We start from the raw sequence: 19623 nt of genomic DNA on the forward strand, positions 1-19623 counted from the left end.
AGACAACTTGGAGAGCAGTGCTACACGTGGTCTGCTAAAAACTGGTCAACTGTTGCGACTCGAAATAAAGAAAACTGGAAAATCTCCTTCCTGGATCCTGGCTGAATTGCCTTTTTATTCTTTTTTCACCTGGCCTGCTGTTTCGCAGCATAACATGTATAATGTAAAAAACAAACAATAAAGAATATATATATATGTGTGTGTGTGTGTGTGTGTGTGTGTGTGTGTGTGTGTGTGTGTGTGCGTGCGTGTGTTTTGGACCTCATTGCCATACGTGCATGGGTGAAAAACACTTACGTGAAGCAGAAGAACAGCGTGGTGGAGCCGACCAGGAAGAAAGTGGCTGCTGACACAGGAACATAGCGTGAAGGTTGCAGTAGTCTTTTGGACAGGTTCATAGAATGGGGCAGGGGAGAAGAGGCTGGACCCTGTCCTTCACTCTTATTACTGTCACCGGGCATCTCTTCCTATCCGTGCAGTGATGTGTTGGTTCTCAGCTGCAATGCTGTGGGAGTCGTCATTCAGTTAAATGTTCCTACTGGTGTACGAATTGGATTTGTGATTTTGGAATTTAAATTACGGTTCCCAGAAATAACAGGCTCATTTAAATAGAGAACACATGAAATGAATCCAAAGGGATGTGAGAGGTAACACAGTTCCCCTTCTACTGGACAGAAATAGGTGACCTTCAAGAAGAAACCAATACCCAAAAAAGTTGAATTTTTTCGACAAACTCCACAGATGTCGTCTAAACAGGCCTTATTAACATCTTGAAAATGTGCAATTTTCGTGTTACCCAGGAAACATTAACATCAAGTTTTTAGTCTTGATCAAATTTAATCATTGAATGAAGAGTTTGAGTTTGAATGCTCAAAAGATGTTTTTGCTTAATAATTACTTTGCAGGTTATGTTTGATCTGTTGGCTTTATAAAAACAAGGGAGTTGGGTAACACATGTCAGTAAACAAAAGGAAAACCTGCTTTTTGGAAGAAACATTTGAAACTATCTTTGACGTCAAAGCCTTCCAGTGTTTCTCATTGTTAATCGCACTTGCTTGGAACTTAAGCCACATTTGAAAATGTGAGGTGTTTTTTTCTTACAAGAATATGCAATTACTAAACATATTTGAATTCAGAGCATATGCCACTCCTTAAAAAAAATGCAAGAAACAAATTACTTTCAGTCTAACATTCATACAAGGCACAACAGTCTGTAAATGTGCCCATCTCAAAGCTTGGTTTTCTTACGTGTGGGCATTTCTATGAAATAACAGCAGTTGATTAAGACCTCCTGACGTATGAGCTACACCAGAGATTGAATTGACAAAAAAGAACTGATGGTGGTGAACTTCAGAAAACAGTTTGGCTGTAATCTATTGGTATCCATGTCAATTACATTTTCATGAGCAAAATTAAACTGAAATTAAAATCTGAATGCAAATAATTTGCAGACGTATAAGGTGAGATCAGTAAAAGGTAAAATCACCAGTTTATGTGAAGATTAATTTATATGACCACAGTGTCTGCACTGGCTGAATTTTTCTACCATGTTAGCAAAATTCCAAGCGTGCTTTCAGGCTTGCCCTTCCAGCTATGCGTCTCCAGTGCCCACACAGTTTCCATCCTTAACAGTCAGCAATGGCTTTTAGAAAAATCAAGAGAAAAAAAATCCTTTGTTTGAAGCATTGACGAATCTTGGGTCACAGGTTTTTTGAAGTTCTGAGATTTTTGAGGATATTGTTCCCCAGCCCAAAAAAATATAGAACCAACGAGCACTTCCTCCAAAGATCTAATGTCTCCTTGCTGGACAGTTTGGATCCCTTGATATTTGGATTTGAAACATTGTGAAAAATTCAATTCAAATAGTTGTCCATCAAAAATATTCCAGTCTGGGGATTGATCAGGCTACTGCACCTAAAGAGACACAAAAGGAGAAATGTTTGTCATGAAGTAAAACCAAAGAGTTAACAATATAAGGCGGTCTGTATTAGGGGTGTGGTGGTTGAATAACATTATGGCAACTTTGCCGATGTTAATTTTTGTCAGTTTTAGGGAAGTTGGGATGATGTAGTCGTTTCTCAAATAATCCTTATAAATCCACTTGAAGTTGAAAAAAAACATTTACCCATTTGTCACATGAGCAGAATCCAACAGAGGGATCATGGGCGCATTCAAGTGAACTACAACTCGTCTCTCTCTGTGGTAATTGAATTTGGTCCACAGTTTGAAACCCAGCTTGTCAGTTGGGCATTAAAAAACACAAAGACTAATGCAGGGGTACGTAAATATAATGTTGAAGTGCAACAAAGATTTTTTTTTCTAGACTTTATAAAGATCGGTTTGTCTGACTTTGAAGCGGTTGATATTTTGCATTTTTGGCACGTTGTGTGATCGACCATGTCTTAAATTTGCTGATCAGTCATTGCTGTCAGTGTTCGCCTCCGTAAAATAAAACATTACATCTGCAGTGTTTCCACATACACGTGAAACTGTGGCAGGCCCAAATGAATTTTGGCCACGACTAAAAGATTTTGGAGCTACCTGTCAATATGTGATATGATAACTGATAACTTTCATTGCGGCACAGAAAGCCACTCCGCTGTTTGGGAGGTGCTTGTGTGAGTCTACTAATTGATACCAGTATGAAAATGCAGAAAACGATGAGACGAGGAGACAAAGGCAAGTCATGTCTTTACTCACCACAGCAAAACTAATTGTTTACAGAACAAGTAGCAAGTCTATCCTTCAACACTTTCAAGTTTATCATCCATTTGAAACCAGAACTCCCTTCTCTTTAAGCTACAGGTTCATGGTGAATGTCTGTTGTGGGTCACCACAGAACCCGCCCCAGAATTCACCACAACAAAAGTAGACAATCAAACAGGTAATCATGAACAAGTTAAAGAAAAAACAGTCAATGCAGTGGAGATTGGCACAAGCGGCCAAAACAGTTGCGCTAAACAGGTAGGCGAGTCAGAGTCAGGGTTGGCTCTGGAGCTGGGTTGAGGGCAGAAATCACGAAGGGCGGGCACCACCGCAGTGCAAGGGACAAATGCACATTGACATCCACATGAGCAGGCTTAAGGCGGAGTGTTGTGCTCCGCTGAGGTTTACTTACAAATGTCCACCACGAAGCTCTTAGTGTTGATGGTCTGATTCGATCCACTGGATCTGTAGCGAGTCCGATGCAGGCCAAAATGACTGAATTGGTATCAGATTGTTTTTTTATGAGAACCAGTCCGATCCAATACAGAATTCATGTCACAAGACTGACGAACTGTCTCCATGTTTGCCATGTGCCTGTTTTTTCGTCACGTGAGCAGAAGCTTACAGAGCTGTACATGCCTGCAGTTATGTCTGCCCTGTGTAATTACTCTGTGTTATACGAGGAGAAAAGTAAGACAGCAACGTGCACAAAACTAGTGTCTCAAGTGGTGGCAGCAAAACCGAACATTTAACACAACAAACTCATAAGCATCTGAAGTATCATCATGCAACAAAGTTCAAAGATGTTTTACAGGCGAGTGCAAAGAAAAGCGAACTGTGACAATCATCGCTGCAGGAAACATTAAAGGACACTGTAAAACACACTTGATAGAGCACCAAGGCCAACATGTTAACAGACAAAAAAATGTTTACTTCATTTTGGTGGATGGAAAATGTGGGGTTTCGAGGTATGGTACAACATTTGGAGCCGTGCTGTCAGCTATCAAACCGGCCCAGCATCTCTGATACCCTAATCCCACTGAAGTACAAACAGGTGAGCGAGTTCATCTCTAAACGCTTGGAAGATGCAAAAATGGTAAGTTTAACAACTGACCTTTGGAGCTCAGACGTGTTTCCAGTGTCACAGTGGATAGACTCAATTTTTACTTTATGGAAAGCTGTGCGACAAGCTAAGGGGTTTCATGGCTCACACACAATGAGGTCGCAGCAGCAACGAAGAAGATACTGAATGTAGAGAAAATTGAGAAGAGCAGGGTCCACTTAATCTTGCGGGACAAAGGCAGTAAAATAATCAAGGAAATGGATCGATTTGGGGTCGCGAGTAATGGGTGCACACTCCACAGCTTGTAGTTTAAGTTATGCGTTAGCGCAGTGTTTTTCTTTTTCCAGCCAAGGCACATTCATTTCATTGAAAAAATTCCACAGCACACCATCTGTTGAAAATGTGAAAAAAAAGCTTATTTTAACAATTAAGTGTTATATTGTTATTATAAGCGTATTTTAACATTGAAAAATAACGCTATATGATTACACATTGAATAGGTATCAAATCAACATCAATCCAATATTTTATAATCTTTCAAATTTATTCTCACCCAGTGTGATAAATGGTTTGGATGAACACAGATCTGATATCCTGGCAGCAATCGATGAAAGACACAAAGCTCTTCTTCCATAGCTCTCATTCTTTCTATGTTTTTAGTTTTATCAGCAGTCAGGCTATTTCTTTCGCCGCTTTGGGCCCGAACATCTCATTTACAATGGCTTTGCAGACGGCAAGTATTAATTGCTCTGCCACTTTTTTGATTTAGCCACAAGTTCAGCGATATGGTAACTTGCTTTCAAGGCTGTCTTGTTTACCTTTGCGGTTTTCCTCATGAATGTTGCTTGTTTCCCCGTGTGTTCACGCAGGCGAACAAAACACTCCACATTGTTGTTTCGAAGTGAAGGGTGTTTTGTTTGGAGATGGAGTTTAAGTTTACTTGGAACAATAGTGCTGTTGCAGAGGTGCTTTTCACCCCATACCAAGCACAACGGAGTCAGTGCTGTTGCATCGCCGGCAAAATCAAATCCAAATGAAAGAGAGCGTTCGTTGTATTGGCTCGCGCCGGAAACTTCGCTTGTCTCAAAGCACAAGGCAATTCGGTAGCTGCTGCTCCTCCCTACCGGTATGGAAGAGTACTACATGATTACTCTGCCGGGCGACAGACCGCACAGGCATAAATATTGGATAATTTCCCATGGCACACCTGAAAATATCTAGCGGCACACACAGTTTGAAAAACACTGCGTTAGCATTTGAAAACAAACAAACAAACAAACAAACAAACAAACAAACAAATAAATAAATAAATTGTGGGTCAGTTCAAACATGACTTCCATACTTAGACTAGCAAGACAACCCAAAGGATTCAATTATGCCGCCCAAACAGCAACATGTACTGACACAGTGGAATAGCTTGGACAGTGGTACCTCTACTTACGAAATTAATTGGTTCTGGAAGAAATTTCTGAACTAGAAAATTTTGTAAGTAGAAACGCGTTTTAAATGCCTTAATTTGTTCCAAGCCCCCCTCCCCCCGTCCAGACATAAATGTTCCCGAAAGCATTAAAATGCATCAAAATATGAAACAAATACATGTTACAATTAGATTATCGCACAATTAACGAGAGTTGTGCAAAATGTCAAAAACAACGAATAAAGAATACAAATGATGGTCATTTAACTAGATGCCCTCTTTTGTCCACCTTTTCTCTCAGAAATGTTTTTTCCTGGCGTTTTGGAAAGAACTGATCCAAGGATGTTTGCTTTTGTCTGCTTTTAACAAGCGGCCTCTTGGTTGAGACAGATGCTCAAAAATTTAAAAAAAAAACAAAACATATTCCTCAGTTATATAAAAGATAATACAGTGGAGAAAGAGACTGAGACAGGTTTATATCATGGAACAGATGACCGCGAGGCTTTGGATGACAATGGATGTTTTTGCCCTTGGATAGAAAGTTGTAATGCCTTATTTGGATCCTATTTAGAAAGGGTTGTCAAAACAGAAGGATGTGTTCTGGACCATTTCAACTTGCAAGCTGTATTTTTGATAGAGTGCACAAATTCTTATTCTAATCTTGTCATATTCAGGGACATATTTTGTTTTGGAGTTGCAGAATTTGACGTTTTGCCAATTGTAAAAATGCAAAATAAAAAGTTCAACAAAAAAATTATATATAATTCATATTAAAAAGGTTATCAAAGGTCGGAGTTACAAACACACCGAGGCACTAAAACGCTTGTGGCGTAGCCTTAAAAGGGAAGGAGCCTGCTGAAGATGTTCTAAACAGGCCATAATTGGGATAAATTTGCATTTTACCGAATTTCAATTAGAACCGCAATTATTTGCCAGATTGAGTTTGAATGTCTATAACGAGGGGGACAGACGAAGAGGGCTGTGACAAGTTGAGCAACAAATCATCTGCATAGACAAACAGCTTGGGTGATGTCATACCTTGCGATGCCCATAATTCTCTCCTCAGCTCAAAGCTCAAATGGTTCTGTGGCAAAAGCAAATACAGTAAAAGGGAGGAAATCGGGCAAGCTTGTGTGGTAGCCCGATGAAGGGCAAAAGAGGAAGACCTCATGCCATTCAAAATTATGGGTGCAGTCGTAGACTCATAAAGCAAAATAATGAACATAATAAAATCTGAACCAAAACCAAACTTTGCCAATGAATAAAACAAGTATCCCCACTCAACCCTATCTAATGCATTCTCCGCATCCAAACAGGTTACCACCTCAGGCACGTCAATTCCAGGGGAGCCAATAATGTTGCAAAGACGCTTCGTATTGAATGATTCATTTCGTCGATAACCCAGTCTGGTCAGTAGAGATCAATGTAGACAGCAACTGCTACAATCTGATGGCAAGGGGTATTTGGCCAGGATCTTCTGGTTAACACTCAAAAGACTGATGGGCCTAAAGTTGGCATATTCCTATCTTTATTTAAGTAGAAGGCAAATGTTAGCTCAGAAGAGAAATCCAAGAAGGTATCATCAATTTAGGATCAGGAAACACTATGCCAGATGTAGAATTTATCCTTGGGATTAGCCATGAGTGGACTGTGGATCTAGCTCAGGGGTGTCAAACGTAAGGCCCGTGGGCCGGATCGAGCCCGCACAGGAGTTTAATCCAGCCCGCGAGATGATTATGTAAAGTATAAAAATGAGCTGCAATTTTTCATTAAACTGCTGTTCCAATTGCGTCCACTGGATGGTGCAATTGGATTGTGGGAGGCATGCAAACTGTTCATAGCATACTGTTCGCATTATATGCTTTGTCACCCTCATTACCACAATAAGTCACTGTCAAAAAAGCGAAAAGTGGACGTCGAGTGCAGAGTGTTCCAAGAAAAATGGTCATCCTCCTATTTTTTCACGGAAGTGAATGGGAAAGCAGTATGTTTGCTGTGTTCACAGCATGTTGCAGTGCTGAAAGAATATAACCTTCGTCATCACTATGTGAGTTTTCATGACGACAAAATGACAACTTTCAAGGACAGCGGAGAAAAGAGAAGGTGGATGAACTGTTGTCGGGTCTCAAGAAACAGCAGTCTGCTTTTACTAACAGCCGAGACATCAGTGACACTGCGGTGAAAGCTAGCTACCTCATTGCTAATGAAATCGCAGTGGCTTCAAAACCATTTGGTAAGGGTGACTTCATAAAAACATGCATGGTGAAGGCAGCGGAGATCGTGTGTCCTGAAAAGCGACAGGCTTTTGCAAATATTAGCTTGACAAGAAACACCATCGCAGACAGGATTTCTGATCTTTCAGCAGATTTGGACAGCCAGTTAAAAAACAAAGTAAAGGCTTTTACTGTCTTTTCAGTTGCAATTGATGAAAGCACGGACATTACAGATGTTGCACAATTGGCCGTTTTCATCCACGGAGTTGATGACACATTGACCGTCATCGAAGAGTTCGTGGAGATGATGCCAATGTTAGGTACAACAACAGCCGCTGATATTTTCGACGCACACGTCGGTGCCCTGGACAGGGTCGGAGTGGACTGGCCCCGCGCGGTCAGCCTGGCTACGGATGGTGCACCCTCGATGATCGGGAAAAAAGCAGGAGTTGTGACAAAGTTCAGAGAGAAAGTGCGATCTGCAAATGGAGGACGTGATTTTTGGACTTTTCATTATATTTTGCACCAGGAGGCTTTGTGTTGCAAGTTATTAAACATGGATCACATCATGAAAGTGGTCATCCAAACGGTGAATTTCATCCGATCCGGAAGCCTGAATCACCGTCAGTTTGACAGCCTTCTCAGAGAAAGACCACATCAATGGCTTGCCATACCACACTGAGGTAAGGTGGTTAAGCCGAGGTGCAGTGCTGAGGCGTTTCTATGACTTACGAGAAGAAATTGAACAGTTTATGGAAGAAAAGGACAAACCGGTGTAAGAATTTCATTCCGGATAATGGATGCAGGGTCTTGCATTTATAGTGGATGTTACCGAGCACCTGAATACCTTGAACAAACGGCTGCAAGGGTGCAACAAAGTTGTCACACAGTATTATGACAGCATACGCGCTTTCAAGTTGAGGCTGTCATTGTGGGAGACGCAACTCGCCGGTGGTGATGCAGCTCACTTCCCCTGTCTGAAACATGTGTGCGCGACCCAACGTGTCGCAGACATGATGCGGTTCAAAGATAAAATAACGGGACTGTTACAGGAGTTTGAGCAACTTTTTCAGATTTTTGGTGAACTGGAAAAAGACTTCACAGTTTTTTGCTCGCCATTCACCGTGAATCCCTCTGATCTGCCCGTCAACATCCATCCAACTTGAAATAATTGACTTGCAGTGTGATTCGGATTTGAAGGGCAAATTTGCCACAGCTGGCTTGGACACATTTTATCAGAACCTCTTGCCAGGGTACCCCAACTTGACAGCCCTCGCCGCAAAGCTGTTGTCCATGTTCGGAACCACATATTTTTGTGAGCAGGTTTTCTCTGTAATGAGCATTAATAAAACAAAGCTGCGCTCAAGGCTCACGCACAGCCACTTGAACCACATCCTGAAGTTGGCTGTCACTCAGAATGTGACGCCTGATATTGATGCGCTGGTGAAAGCTAAAAGATGCCGGTATCAGGAGTCAAATAAGCAATGTAACCAAACTTAAAGTGCTGCATTAGACACCTTAATATAATTCTGTGATCTGTGAAAGAGTTCTGTGAAGTGTGTTTCTGTGTTCTTTGTCCTCAGAATTTTCAAATAACTTAAAGTGATTTATGATTAATAGTGATGTTGTGTTTGCACTATTTTGGATACACTGTCCTCAGGTTTCAGCTTTATGTTTATATATTTTTATGTTGATTTGCTATTGTTTTTTATTTCATTTGTATATTCAACCTATTCTTGATTTGTGACTGTGACTCTTGTTTGGGCAACAGGATTTTGTTCTTTGTATCTAGATTTCTGCTTGAGAAATGACACCCTGATATAGTTCTGGGGTCTGTGATACTGTTCTGGTTCTTTGAATCACTGCGGCATTGTGTGTTGGTGTGTTCTTTGTCCTCAGAATTTTCCAAAAACTTCACTTGTTTTATTATTAATAGTGATGTTGTGTTTGTCCTACTTTGGACAGTATTAAAACAAAGAAAACAATCTGAAGTTGTTTTTAAGATATATGTACCATGATTTTCCGGTCTGGCCCGCTTGGGAATTGATTTTCCTCCATGTGGCCCCCGAGCTAAAATGAGTTTGACACCCCTGATCTAGCTTGTTGAGTAAGAAGTCGACTGGCTTTGTCCCCATCTCAAAATAATGTGATTGCGTCCTCAGCAGTTACACTTTCACTTGAGCTGTTGTCAAAAGATCAGACTCGGCCTGAAGCTTTAGACGTTATCGCATTCGAAGGGGCAGTGGCATATTGCGTATAGATTTACAAAATCTGATCGAAGACGCATTCAAGTGCGCTCAGTTTGGTCGAGAACCGATTTTCGGTCGTAATCCGAGGCATAAAAAACTCGAAATTTTTGGTCGAAAACCGATTTGGTCGAGAAGAGAGACGTTCGAAAACCGAGGTTTGACTCTACCTATGTTACATGTTGTAACAGACACAGGCAATCAGCACATTTTGATCGCAACCCCTGTCTTAATACAGGGGTGCCCAAACTTTTTTGACCGAAGATCTACTTTTCGATCAACCAACCTCCTGCAATCGACCCGTTACCGGGCACACGCACGCACATACACACGCACACCATGATGAGCAACAGCCTGTCGTGGAGGCATGCGACACATTTTTGCAGCCTGTTAACTATCGTAGCTCACGCGTACGGTTTTAAAATGCTTCTCTCAGCCCTCCAGGTTGCTATTCTTTGCCCGTGCCCTTGGTGAATTGTACACGAAACAAACTCTGAATGAGAATAATGATAATTATAAAAGATACAGCGCAACAGCTCTGTTGACAAGCTGCAGTAGCAGACTGCTGAGCGGTAACAACTTCTGGTGACGCAGGTCATGCGCCACCGTAGGTTAAAGATTTACCTGCTTTATTTTATGTTATTGTTTTAATACTTTTTGTGAAAATGAGACTGTTAGGATAATTAGGGTGCAATGTACATTAACACAAAAAATATATTACGAACATGCACAAAGACACACAAATGGTTGTTTTTTTTTTTCTCCTCTACACCCCTCGCGATCGACTTTGGAGCAGTACGCAAACAACCGGTCGATCGCGATCGACGTAATGGGCACCCCTGTCTTAATATGTCGAGCTCAAAGGGCCGCCCCTACTCCGCTTGAACAGTCATTGCTGAGACAACTGTAGTCAGTAGGTCAGTGTGCGTGTGATGTATAGCAGTGGTCCTGTCTCTGTGTCTATCCATGTGTTGTGTTCCCTTTAGGGACAATTCGGAAACAGCTTATCTCATGCAGCTAAGCAATTGTTTCTCATGGCCTCAAACTATCCATCCATCCATGCATCAATCTGCAGCACCATGAACCAGTGGTGAGCATGATTACACTGACGAAAAATTCTGAGATTTACAATATGGATTTTAAGTGCTTCAGTTTCCACTTTCATCCCAAAACCATCCATTATCTAAAACAATGCATATTATTAAATATCGGCCCAAAAGTCCAAATAATTCCGTAATTATTATATTGTGACATATATGTATTCAGTGATCCCTCGTTACTTCGCGGTTCACTTATCACAGTTTCAGTGCATCGCGGATTTTTCCACAGTACTGTATTCAGAAAAAAAAGGCTGAATTACTCAGAGGTTTTGAACATGCCTGTACTGTATATGCAGCGGGCACTCATTCAAGGCGCATGATTGGTTCCTGGTGCGACATCGATCAATGACAGCACCGAGTGAGCTGATTGGCTGCGCATCTTCGTAGACCCGCCCAGCAACCTTGTTTCTACGTGCGTAGCGGGGGGGAGAGGGGGGGGGGCTGTCCGAAAGGAGCAGCACGTCTCTCTCCGCCTCCTTCTTATCAATACCGATTAATTGTCTTGTCATGAACACATCGGCTGTGCGGGGATAGCTGGCCAGCAGCAAGCTGGAGGCTAACGGGGGCTACACCGTCACAGAGCGTCAAATGAGGACTGCCTTCTACGCCACCAGCACAAGTCTCTTTGCTTCTACGTGCACGGCAGAGAGAGAGTGAGAGAGAGGGGGCAGGTGTGGGCCGGTCCGAAAGCAGCAGCACGTCTCTCTTCGCCTCCTTCTCATCAATACCGATTAATTGTCTTATCATTAACACATCGGCTGCGCGGGGATAGGTGGCCAGGAGCTAGCTGGAGGCTAACGGTGGCTACAACATCAGAGCATCAAATGAGGGCCGCCTTCTACGCCACCAGCACAAGTCTCTTCGCTTGTCTCAGAAGGCAATGCTGATGAATGTTAATTACTGTATAAGGTTTTATAATTAAAGATTTAAGTAAAGTTAAAAGTAAGTTGCCAGCCAATCGCAGGGCACACACAGACGAACAACAATCCCCGCTCACACACAGGCATCTAGGGACAATTTCGAGTGTTCAATCAGCCTGCCATGTTTTTGGAATGTTGGAGGAAATCGGAGTACCCAGAGAAACCCCACGCAGGCACGGGGAGAACATGCAAACTCTAAACAGGGAGGCCTGAGCCTCCAGAATCTAATTTTTATAGAATAGAGACTTCAGTCAGTTTTGCCTCTATCTCTGGTGGTCGGTTAAGAATCTCAAAAATATGGCCTCTCTTAGTTGATCAGTTTCACAAATATTAAGGGTCCCAAAAAGTAAGTACCATAATTTCCAGACTAAAAACCGCAACGATTACAAGCCGCTCCAGCTAAATTTAGCCATAAAAACTGATTTCTACATAATGGTACTTAACCGCTTTGGACTAGTAGTGGTGGGTCTCCACGTTTTTGAATGGGGTATTACGGATATCATTAACAATGGTAGACCCCCTAGATCAGAGGTGTTAAACTCATTTTTGTTGCCCGCCACATTGTAGTTCCAGTTTCGCTTGGAGGGCCGTTATGACTGTGAATTTTGGTGAAACCATATAAATGTTTAACCACCTCCACATATTACATACGGGGCGAACAACAAATGGATGGATAACTAGTTTTGACATCAGAAGTCAAGAATAATGGATTGTTCAAACATTGTAATTATTACATTATATATGACAATTGGAATTTTGGTTCAGACTTAAGCAAGCATCATGGAAGTTGAAATGCTTGAATTGCTTTTGCGGGCCACGTAAAATGATGTCGGGCCAGATCTGGCCCCCGGGCTTTGACTTTGACATCTGTTCCCTAGATGAATGCCAAATGCAGCCATAGTTACACAGCATCCCAGAACTTTTCTCAGACTTTTGCTCTCACACAAGGCAAATTTGCAAATGATCTTAGACCGTAATTGCACTGCAGAGATAGCTGTGTTTATTGCACTTGTTCCCTATTACTTAAAAAAAATAAACTCTGCTTATCTTGATTCCCAATTCCTCCTTTAGACAACCACGTACACTGCTAAGCAAACATGCTTCCACATTTCTCTCACTCTTGCGCTCTCTCAGTAAACCGGGGAGCTGGCTGTCCTGCAGCTGCAAATCATTTTGTTCCAACCACAAACAGTTGAGGATTATTCAGTCTGAGGGCGTACTCAGACACTTTCATTGGTCCACTGTGACGTGTTTGTTAATTTCATTGGTTAGATGACAAGAATGGGTAAATCTATTGAGAGCTTGACAATCATCAGAAAAAAAATCCATAAATAAACAGAGTCATATGAAAAGCCACAGGATTCAAAGTTTGGGGGGAAAGTGGTGGCTTTTAGTCCGGAAAATACATTAAATACATATTCACTGCACTAAAGCGCCACATTCCAAAAAACTGACAAGTATCAGGTCCAAACTTACTTGATTTGAAAGAGCAAATCCTTTTTAAAATAAAAAACAACAACAACAACGACTGGGAGTGTGTTCTGACTTTGACCCATGAACATTGTTGTTAAGAAACAAACAATATTTTGGATGCCTTTTTGGAATATATTTTTGATATGTTGTGGACAAAGTGAGCATTTTGACATGTAACATACCCTACTTTGATTAAATTATGAATTACGCTAATTTATTCAGCATAGCCATCAGCAGCCTCCCTCAGATTGGCTGGAAGTGTCTGCATTTGTAAATGATCAGCGTAAGGTCTCGGTGAGTGACCAAATCCGGTGTGCCATTTCCAGTGAGCTCAAATCAAATGCAGTATTATATTAACATGTTCCTGTGGCAGCATGTTTTCTCATGATCATGTACCCTTGGCCCTGACTTAATTTTTGAAGGTCGGTGAAGGCTAAATTTCCAGCACCATTTGCACAGCATGCCTTCGCCATTGTATTTTGAAAATTTGAAGCAAAAATCTAGATCCAGTAGAGATATTGCAGTAGTTGTATAGTTGACAGATAAATTTCTTGATGACAAGATTTTCGCTTTGACTTGGGTAAATGTATTTTGGGGAAAAAAAAGGGGAGGGGGCGATTTTATGAACTTCAAATTTGGATATCTCTGGGCTGGCTTGATCAATTTGACAAATGGAATATATTTAGTATTGTTGTTTTAATTGTGGTGCACTTGATGAAGCCATGTTATATGAGATTTAATTATTTTTGAAAAAAATGTCCAACTCCCTCTATTAATATTAATTGGTTAATTTTCTTGATGACAAGATTTTCACTTTGATTTGTGTAATTGTATGGGCGGGGGGGGGTGATTTTATGAACTTCAAATTTAGATATCTCTGAACTGGCTTGATCACTTTGACAAATGAAATATTTTTTTCTGTTAAATTGTGGTGCCCTTTTTGAAGCCATGTTATATTAGGTTTAATCATTTTTGAAAAAATGTCCAACTCCCTCGATTAATTGATTAATGGATACAGTTTAGCGGTGGGCATCCTCCAGCATAACAACGTCTTGTATTTGATTCGGACAGCAACCAAATGTACCGTATGTTTTACAATAAAGCATCAGTACCCTTGGCTATGTGAATTGCTCGTTCTTGGTACATAGCATTTTACCGCTCACAATTCAACTCACCTGTGAAGGTTCAGACAACAGCTCTGGGTCCAAAAACGCTGCGGTTAATCCAAATTATGACTGCCGTTTCCATTTATCAGATCATGCAAGCAGCAGTCGAACACATCCCCATAAAATCCATTCTGCACGCTCGCAAAAAGAGTGGGTTTGATATATGAGAGTAGCGTTTCCATTATTACAATACGGTGCTGAGCTGGCTGGCTGGCTAACTAGCCAAGCTAAGTGTTCCCATACGTACGGCATTTGCTGGGTTCAGGATGGTGAAGGGGTGAACTGTTCGGATTTGTGTCAGTTCTCGCCCTCGTTGCTGTAATTGGAGTTCACAGAATATTTGGCAAGAGAGATTCCGACGGTTAGTGGATTCTACGGAGGAAGACATTCATCTGAATCCCATAACTGACGTCAAAGAAGATGAATTACAATAGAAAAACCCCTGATTGGGTGACAAAAGGCTAAACCCAGACCACCACTAAGCTACCCCACCCCAGTGTGTGTGTGCGCGTGCGTCTCTCTCTCTCTCTCTCTCTCTCTCTCTCTCTCTCTCTCTCTCTCTCTCTCTCTCTCTCTCTCTCTCTCTCTCGTGGTCTTTCCATCCAAATGTTACGAATTTTTTTAGGTGAATTTTGTGAAAATGTGCAATACGAACATGTGATTCAACCTCGTTAACATCAGTTATGATTTTTCCAATATTGAGAGAAATGAAGATTGCGCCATGAGATGACGTCGATGAGAGAGCGTCTCTGCCACCTGACACTCGGTTGACAAAAAAAAGAAAAAAAACACTCGGTTGACTGTCTTTTTTGGGGGGGGGGCGTCCTTAATTGAACATGATTTCGGGATGGCACTGTGTTTATATAGGAAGTAATAGATTTTTTTTCTCCAAAATACCTTTATTTATCTTCAATTTACATCCATTCTCGAATAGAAATACAGTAATCCCTCGTTTATCGCGATTAATGGGGAACAAAACCATCCGCAATAAACGAAAATCCGCGAAGTAGCGACCCCCTGTATAGGTAGTATGTACATGTGTATGAGTACAAAAAATATTTATAAGGCCAAATTTAATGATATACAGTACAGTACATGCATGTAGAAGTACAGTAAATGTTTGTAGTACAGTACATAACAGTAAGTATCATTCTTTAATTCTATAAAGTAAAGAGTATTAATACAGTACAGTATATATATATACAGTACATGAATAAAGTTAGGTTGCGGAAAATGTGGAGGCTCCTGCAGAAGGCTTGGACGAAGATTTCTGACGGGCGAGGAACATTGTGATGGGTAATTGTTGGCGTTGTTTTTTCTTTTGAGCAAAGATGCTCTTGTATAATGCCATGACCCCCTCAACACAGTTACTGAATGTCATTTATTTCTTTGGCCATTTTTTGAAGTTTGTGCACCACCGAACAGTCTTTGCAGGTTCTGGAGGGTAAGGCCACGCTCTTCGACTTCATCTTCTTCTCTGGCTTGCTCCTCTTCTCCTTCACTCGCCAACTTGGTCATTTCGACGAGGTCCTCGTCTTTTAGAGGCTCTGAGTGGCACTCAATGAGGGTGTCAACTTCCTCTGATGTCATGTCAGAGAACCCTTCAGTTTATAGCGTCCGGGCCAGCTTCACAGCCTTATCTACTGCTGAGCAGTGGACTTCGTCAGGAGTGAAAGAGGGTTTCACTCCTGACGAAGTCCACTGCTCAGCAGTGTGCGACATTAGGCCAGAGTTTTTTCCAACTGCCGTTCAGTGTTTGCTCTTTCATGTCTTTAAAAGCATTCTGAATATTCACCAGGCACGCCGAGATAGAATATTCCCTCCAATAGTACTTGTTACAATCCAAACAAAAGTACTCGAACCTTAATTTCACAAAAGCACTCGATCTTTTTTTTCAGAAGCAGTCGAATCTTTTCTCCAAAGGTGTTCGATTCTTTTCGCAAAAACACCTGCCTGATCCTTTTTACGAGAGATAATATTAAAATAATCTTATTTTATTTGAGGAATTCCACTCCTAAAATAAGATTACAATTGTGCAAGTCACTGTTCATCCAGCCACAAGTTATCTTTTTAGAATATCAACTCAAGACGCAATTCTTACCTTGATTTCAGCCAACAGATAGAAGACCAATTTAGATGATAATTGTCCTCTTACCTTGTCAATCTTGGGCGGCCGACGTTCTATCTGTTGGCCGAAACCTCAGTCCGAAATCACGTCAGGGTCACCAGTTGTTGGGGGACAGAGTCGGCCTTACTCTTCCTCCGCGTGCTTGTTAATTTCGGACTATGAGGATGTTGGTTATTCAAATACAGGCTGGAGCCAATGAACAGTACCTTCGAAGGTTTTATTTGCAGAATATTCTGGGCACCCGCGGTCTACAGACAATGGCTGCGGATCACGAGTGCGAAGGGGTAAGAGATTCACAACACATTTATATCGTCATGGGTGGTACCGAAACTTATGACGTGGCATCGGACTCTGTTTCTCCTAAACTCATCAGCTTGTATTAACTGGTGCTTTCTGAAGCTCTGTGTCTCTCCACATTGTCTCCCTGAAGGAGGAACTGATATCATCAAGTGATTGATGATTCAAGGGTGCAAAGGTCTACTCGCAGGCATGAGGAGAGGAGGCAAGGTGTGTGTTCTCATGCTGACATGGGATAGTTGTACATTATGTTCAAACATGGGCAGAATACACACTTCAATACCCTACATGTTACAATTGTCACACATTTTTATTCTGTCATGTTTTCAAGTCCTAATCAACATTCTAAATCCATTTTCAAGGCACATATTGTGAAAAGAAATTAGATGAACAAAAGATTCGCCTTTTCCTTCTGTTTTCAAACATCCATAGTTCAGTGACAGCAGCACTTCCACAAATTCTTACTGTATGGGAGAAATATTCATAATGTGACATTTTGAATATTTCAAAAAGTGACCAAAACTATGCTGATACTCCAAGTGGTTCAAGAATAGCTAAACATTGACTTTGGGTGCACCTTTCCACAGGTGTTTTCGGTAAAGTTGCCCTCGGTTTAAAGATGACCTGCTTTATTTTGTTTTTAAAATACTTTTCGTGAAGGTGAGACTACTCGTCGGCAGCCACTGTACCTCAGAGACAATGTTCTTAATTCATGTTTAGGTTAGCGCATAGTCTGTTATGTGGCAGAATAAACCACATGACTATGCGGGTAAACAGGTAGTCTACCCTGTTTACCCAGATAATTTGGCCACGGTCTGGCCTGAAAGTTGTGTTCTATTGATATGTTTGAATGTGTTTTGCACTTTAAAAAAAGGTGGGGTGAATGTGGCATGTAACTACAGCCACAGGGTAATGTTACGAAGGCGTAACGTCACGGCCGTAAAGTGGGCGGTTGCCGAAAAGCGTGGATATAAAAAGATGGCTACTGACTATAAACGGCAGGGAGCACAGAGTCAGTTTCCAAGCGTTTTATTAAACATAACAGTGACTGCTACTTCAGTCAACTAAAATACATGTCACATCTACACGTTGAGCAGGAGCTTAGAGTTGCTGTGTCCTGCTTCAAACCTCGCTTCGAAAAGCTGTGCATTGCAAAACGTGCTCATTGTAGCCTTTAATCCAGACATTATCTTTGATTTTAAAAAAATCAGCAAAAATTATATACTTTTGTTTTGCAGGTTAGTTTTTTTTTAATATTGTGTCTCTGAGTTAATGTTGGTGATCAGTTTGAATGCATTATTATTGATTTTAGGTAATTTTATTTTTCATTATTGCATCGTTTGACATGGTCAGTCAAAAAATGCTTCCACTTTCAGGATTTAATTTTATTTTTGAATTTCAGATGCACTTTAAATCTTTTCTATTAGTTAGTAAAGCTATTCTTTGTTGTAAGTTGGTCCATATATCTTTCTTTTTTTATTCTCTTATACGTTAATAAGGATACAGTGTTATGCAGAGGTGTACTTATAACAATTTTATAGACAAATACTATTTATAGTCGCGCGGGGTGGGGCGCGAGATGTTTTCTTCTTCCTAGGGGGGCCATGACAGAAAATAATTGAGAAGCACTACTTTAAAGCAACTTTAGAAGGATTATTTGCAATTATGTACAAAGATGTGTTGCAACTCGGAATGACCCTTGTGAACAACAATCACCATTGGATCTTTGATTGTATTTAACTTTATTTTGTATCTTTTGATGTATTTATTTTTAAAGAAGTACCATATTTTCACCACCACAGAGTGCACTTAAAAATGTTAAATTTTCTTCAAAATGGACGGGGCGGCGCTGAAGAACCGCACAGTTACAAAATATGTGTGCCACAGTTCAAACGAACCAAATAAAGTCTTTTGTTTCCCAAAATAGTAGACACCAGACAAAAACTCAGTAACAAAAATGTTTAATACAAAAACGCACCGACCAAGTAGAAACATAAAGCGCTGGTCAAATAAGGACCAGGAAAAGACAAAAGAAAACGATAACCAAAATCGCTTGCACAAAAGGCAAGGAAGAAAATTAACCCGAGACAGACAAAACGAAATGAAAAGAACCCAATTCATATTAGCTAAGGACAAAGATGAAAACGAAAACTATACTTACTAGTGATGGGTCCAGCAACACCGATGCGTCGACGCACGCGTCGGGCTCACAGAGCAATCCCCGCGTTGGTGAGCATATTGCTTCAAGACTATCACGTGACCAATACATGAACTGCTTCGACTCAGTCCAGGCTGCATCGACACCGCAAAAGCCCGCCAAACTGGGTTTATAAGGTAGTGAGTCGAGCAACGCGATGCCGCCTGCCGAAACAAGCCAGACCTCACCCTCGCTCACTTGTCGAAGTACGTGCATATGGAGCAGCTCCCGGGGATCTCCTGTATTTATTCAAATCTCCTTGTCTCACCAAGTGCCTCTCAGATTATTGACATGTCTTGTTCCATTCTAATTCAAGTCCATTCCAAGGTAACTCTTAGTTTACATTCACATATTTTATTGCAGATGAAATGTCGAATTTGCCATACAGAAATATTCTATACCAACAAAAGCACCTCTGCAACTACATCTGGCATGTTACTCATCATTATTAGTTTGTTTTTGGAAACTGTTCTAAATGCCAATTTTGTTGGGTTTTGTTTTTTTAGATGACCTGTGGCAGCATCTGGATGATGAGGTGGGGAGACTGTGAAGAGCTGCAACAGCAGATGCTATATTTGAGGTCAAGCGATACCTGGCAGAGGGGAAAATTGCACGCAGTCAATACCCGCTGTTATAATCGAAGGACCAACACACTACTTTTCCAAACCTCTGCCACCCCACAAAGCAGTTTCTCTGT

General features: G+C 41.1%; 1 protein-coding gene across 4 annotated transcripts in view; it reads right to left on the minus strand.

Moving 5' to 3' along the window:
- Positions 1–14967, minus strand: part of LOC109521705 (palmitoyltransferase ZDHHC5-like) — a 59266-nt gene extending 44299 nt beyond the window's left edge. Inside the window, exons 1-3 of one of the 4 annotated variants that reach the window (XM_019879716.1) lie at positions 14314–14967; positions 1547–1914; positions 298–505 (exon numbers count right to left, since the gene is read on the minus strand). In XM_019879716.1, coding sequence (XP_019735275.1) covers positions 298–461 — 164 coding nt within the window. In that variant the 5' untranslated portion in view covers positions 462–505; positions 1547–1914; positions 14314–14967. Of the gene's footprint in view, positions 1–297; positions 1915–14313 lie in introns of all 4 variants that reach the window. The other 3 variants (XM_019879718.1, XM_019879717.1, XM_019879715.1) reach the window with 3 other exon arrangements.
- Positions 14968–19623: the final 4656 nt, after the last annotated feature.

Source organism: Hippocampus comes, unplaced genomic scaffold (genome assembly GCF_001891065.2).
Source record: "Hippocampus comes isolate QL1 unplaced genomic scaffold, H_comes_QL1_v1.1 scaffold158, whole genome shotgun sequence".
Taxonomy (NCBI): domain Eukaryota; kingdom Metazoa; phylum Chordata; class Actinopteri; order Syngnathiformes; family Syngnathidae; genus Hippocampus; species Hippocampus comes.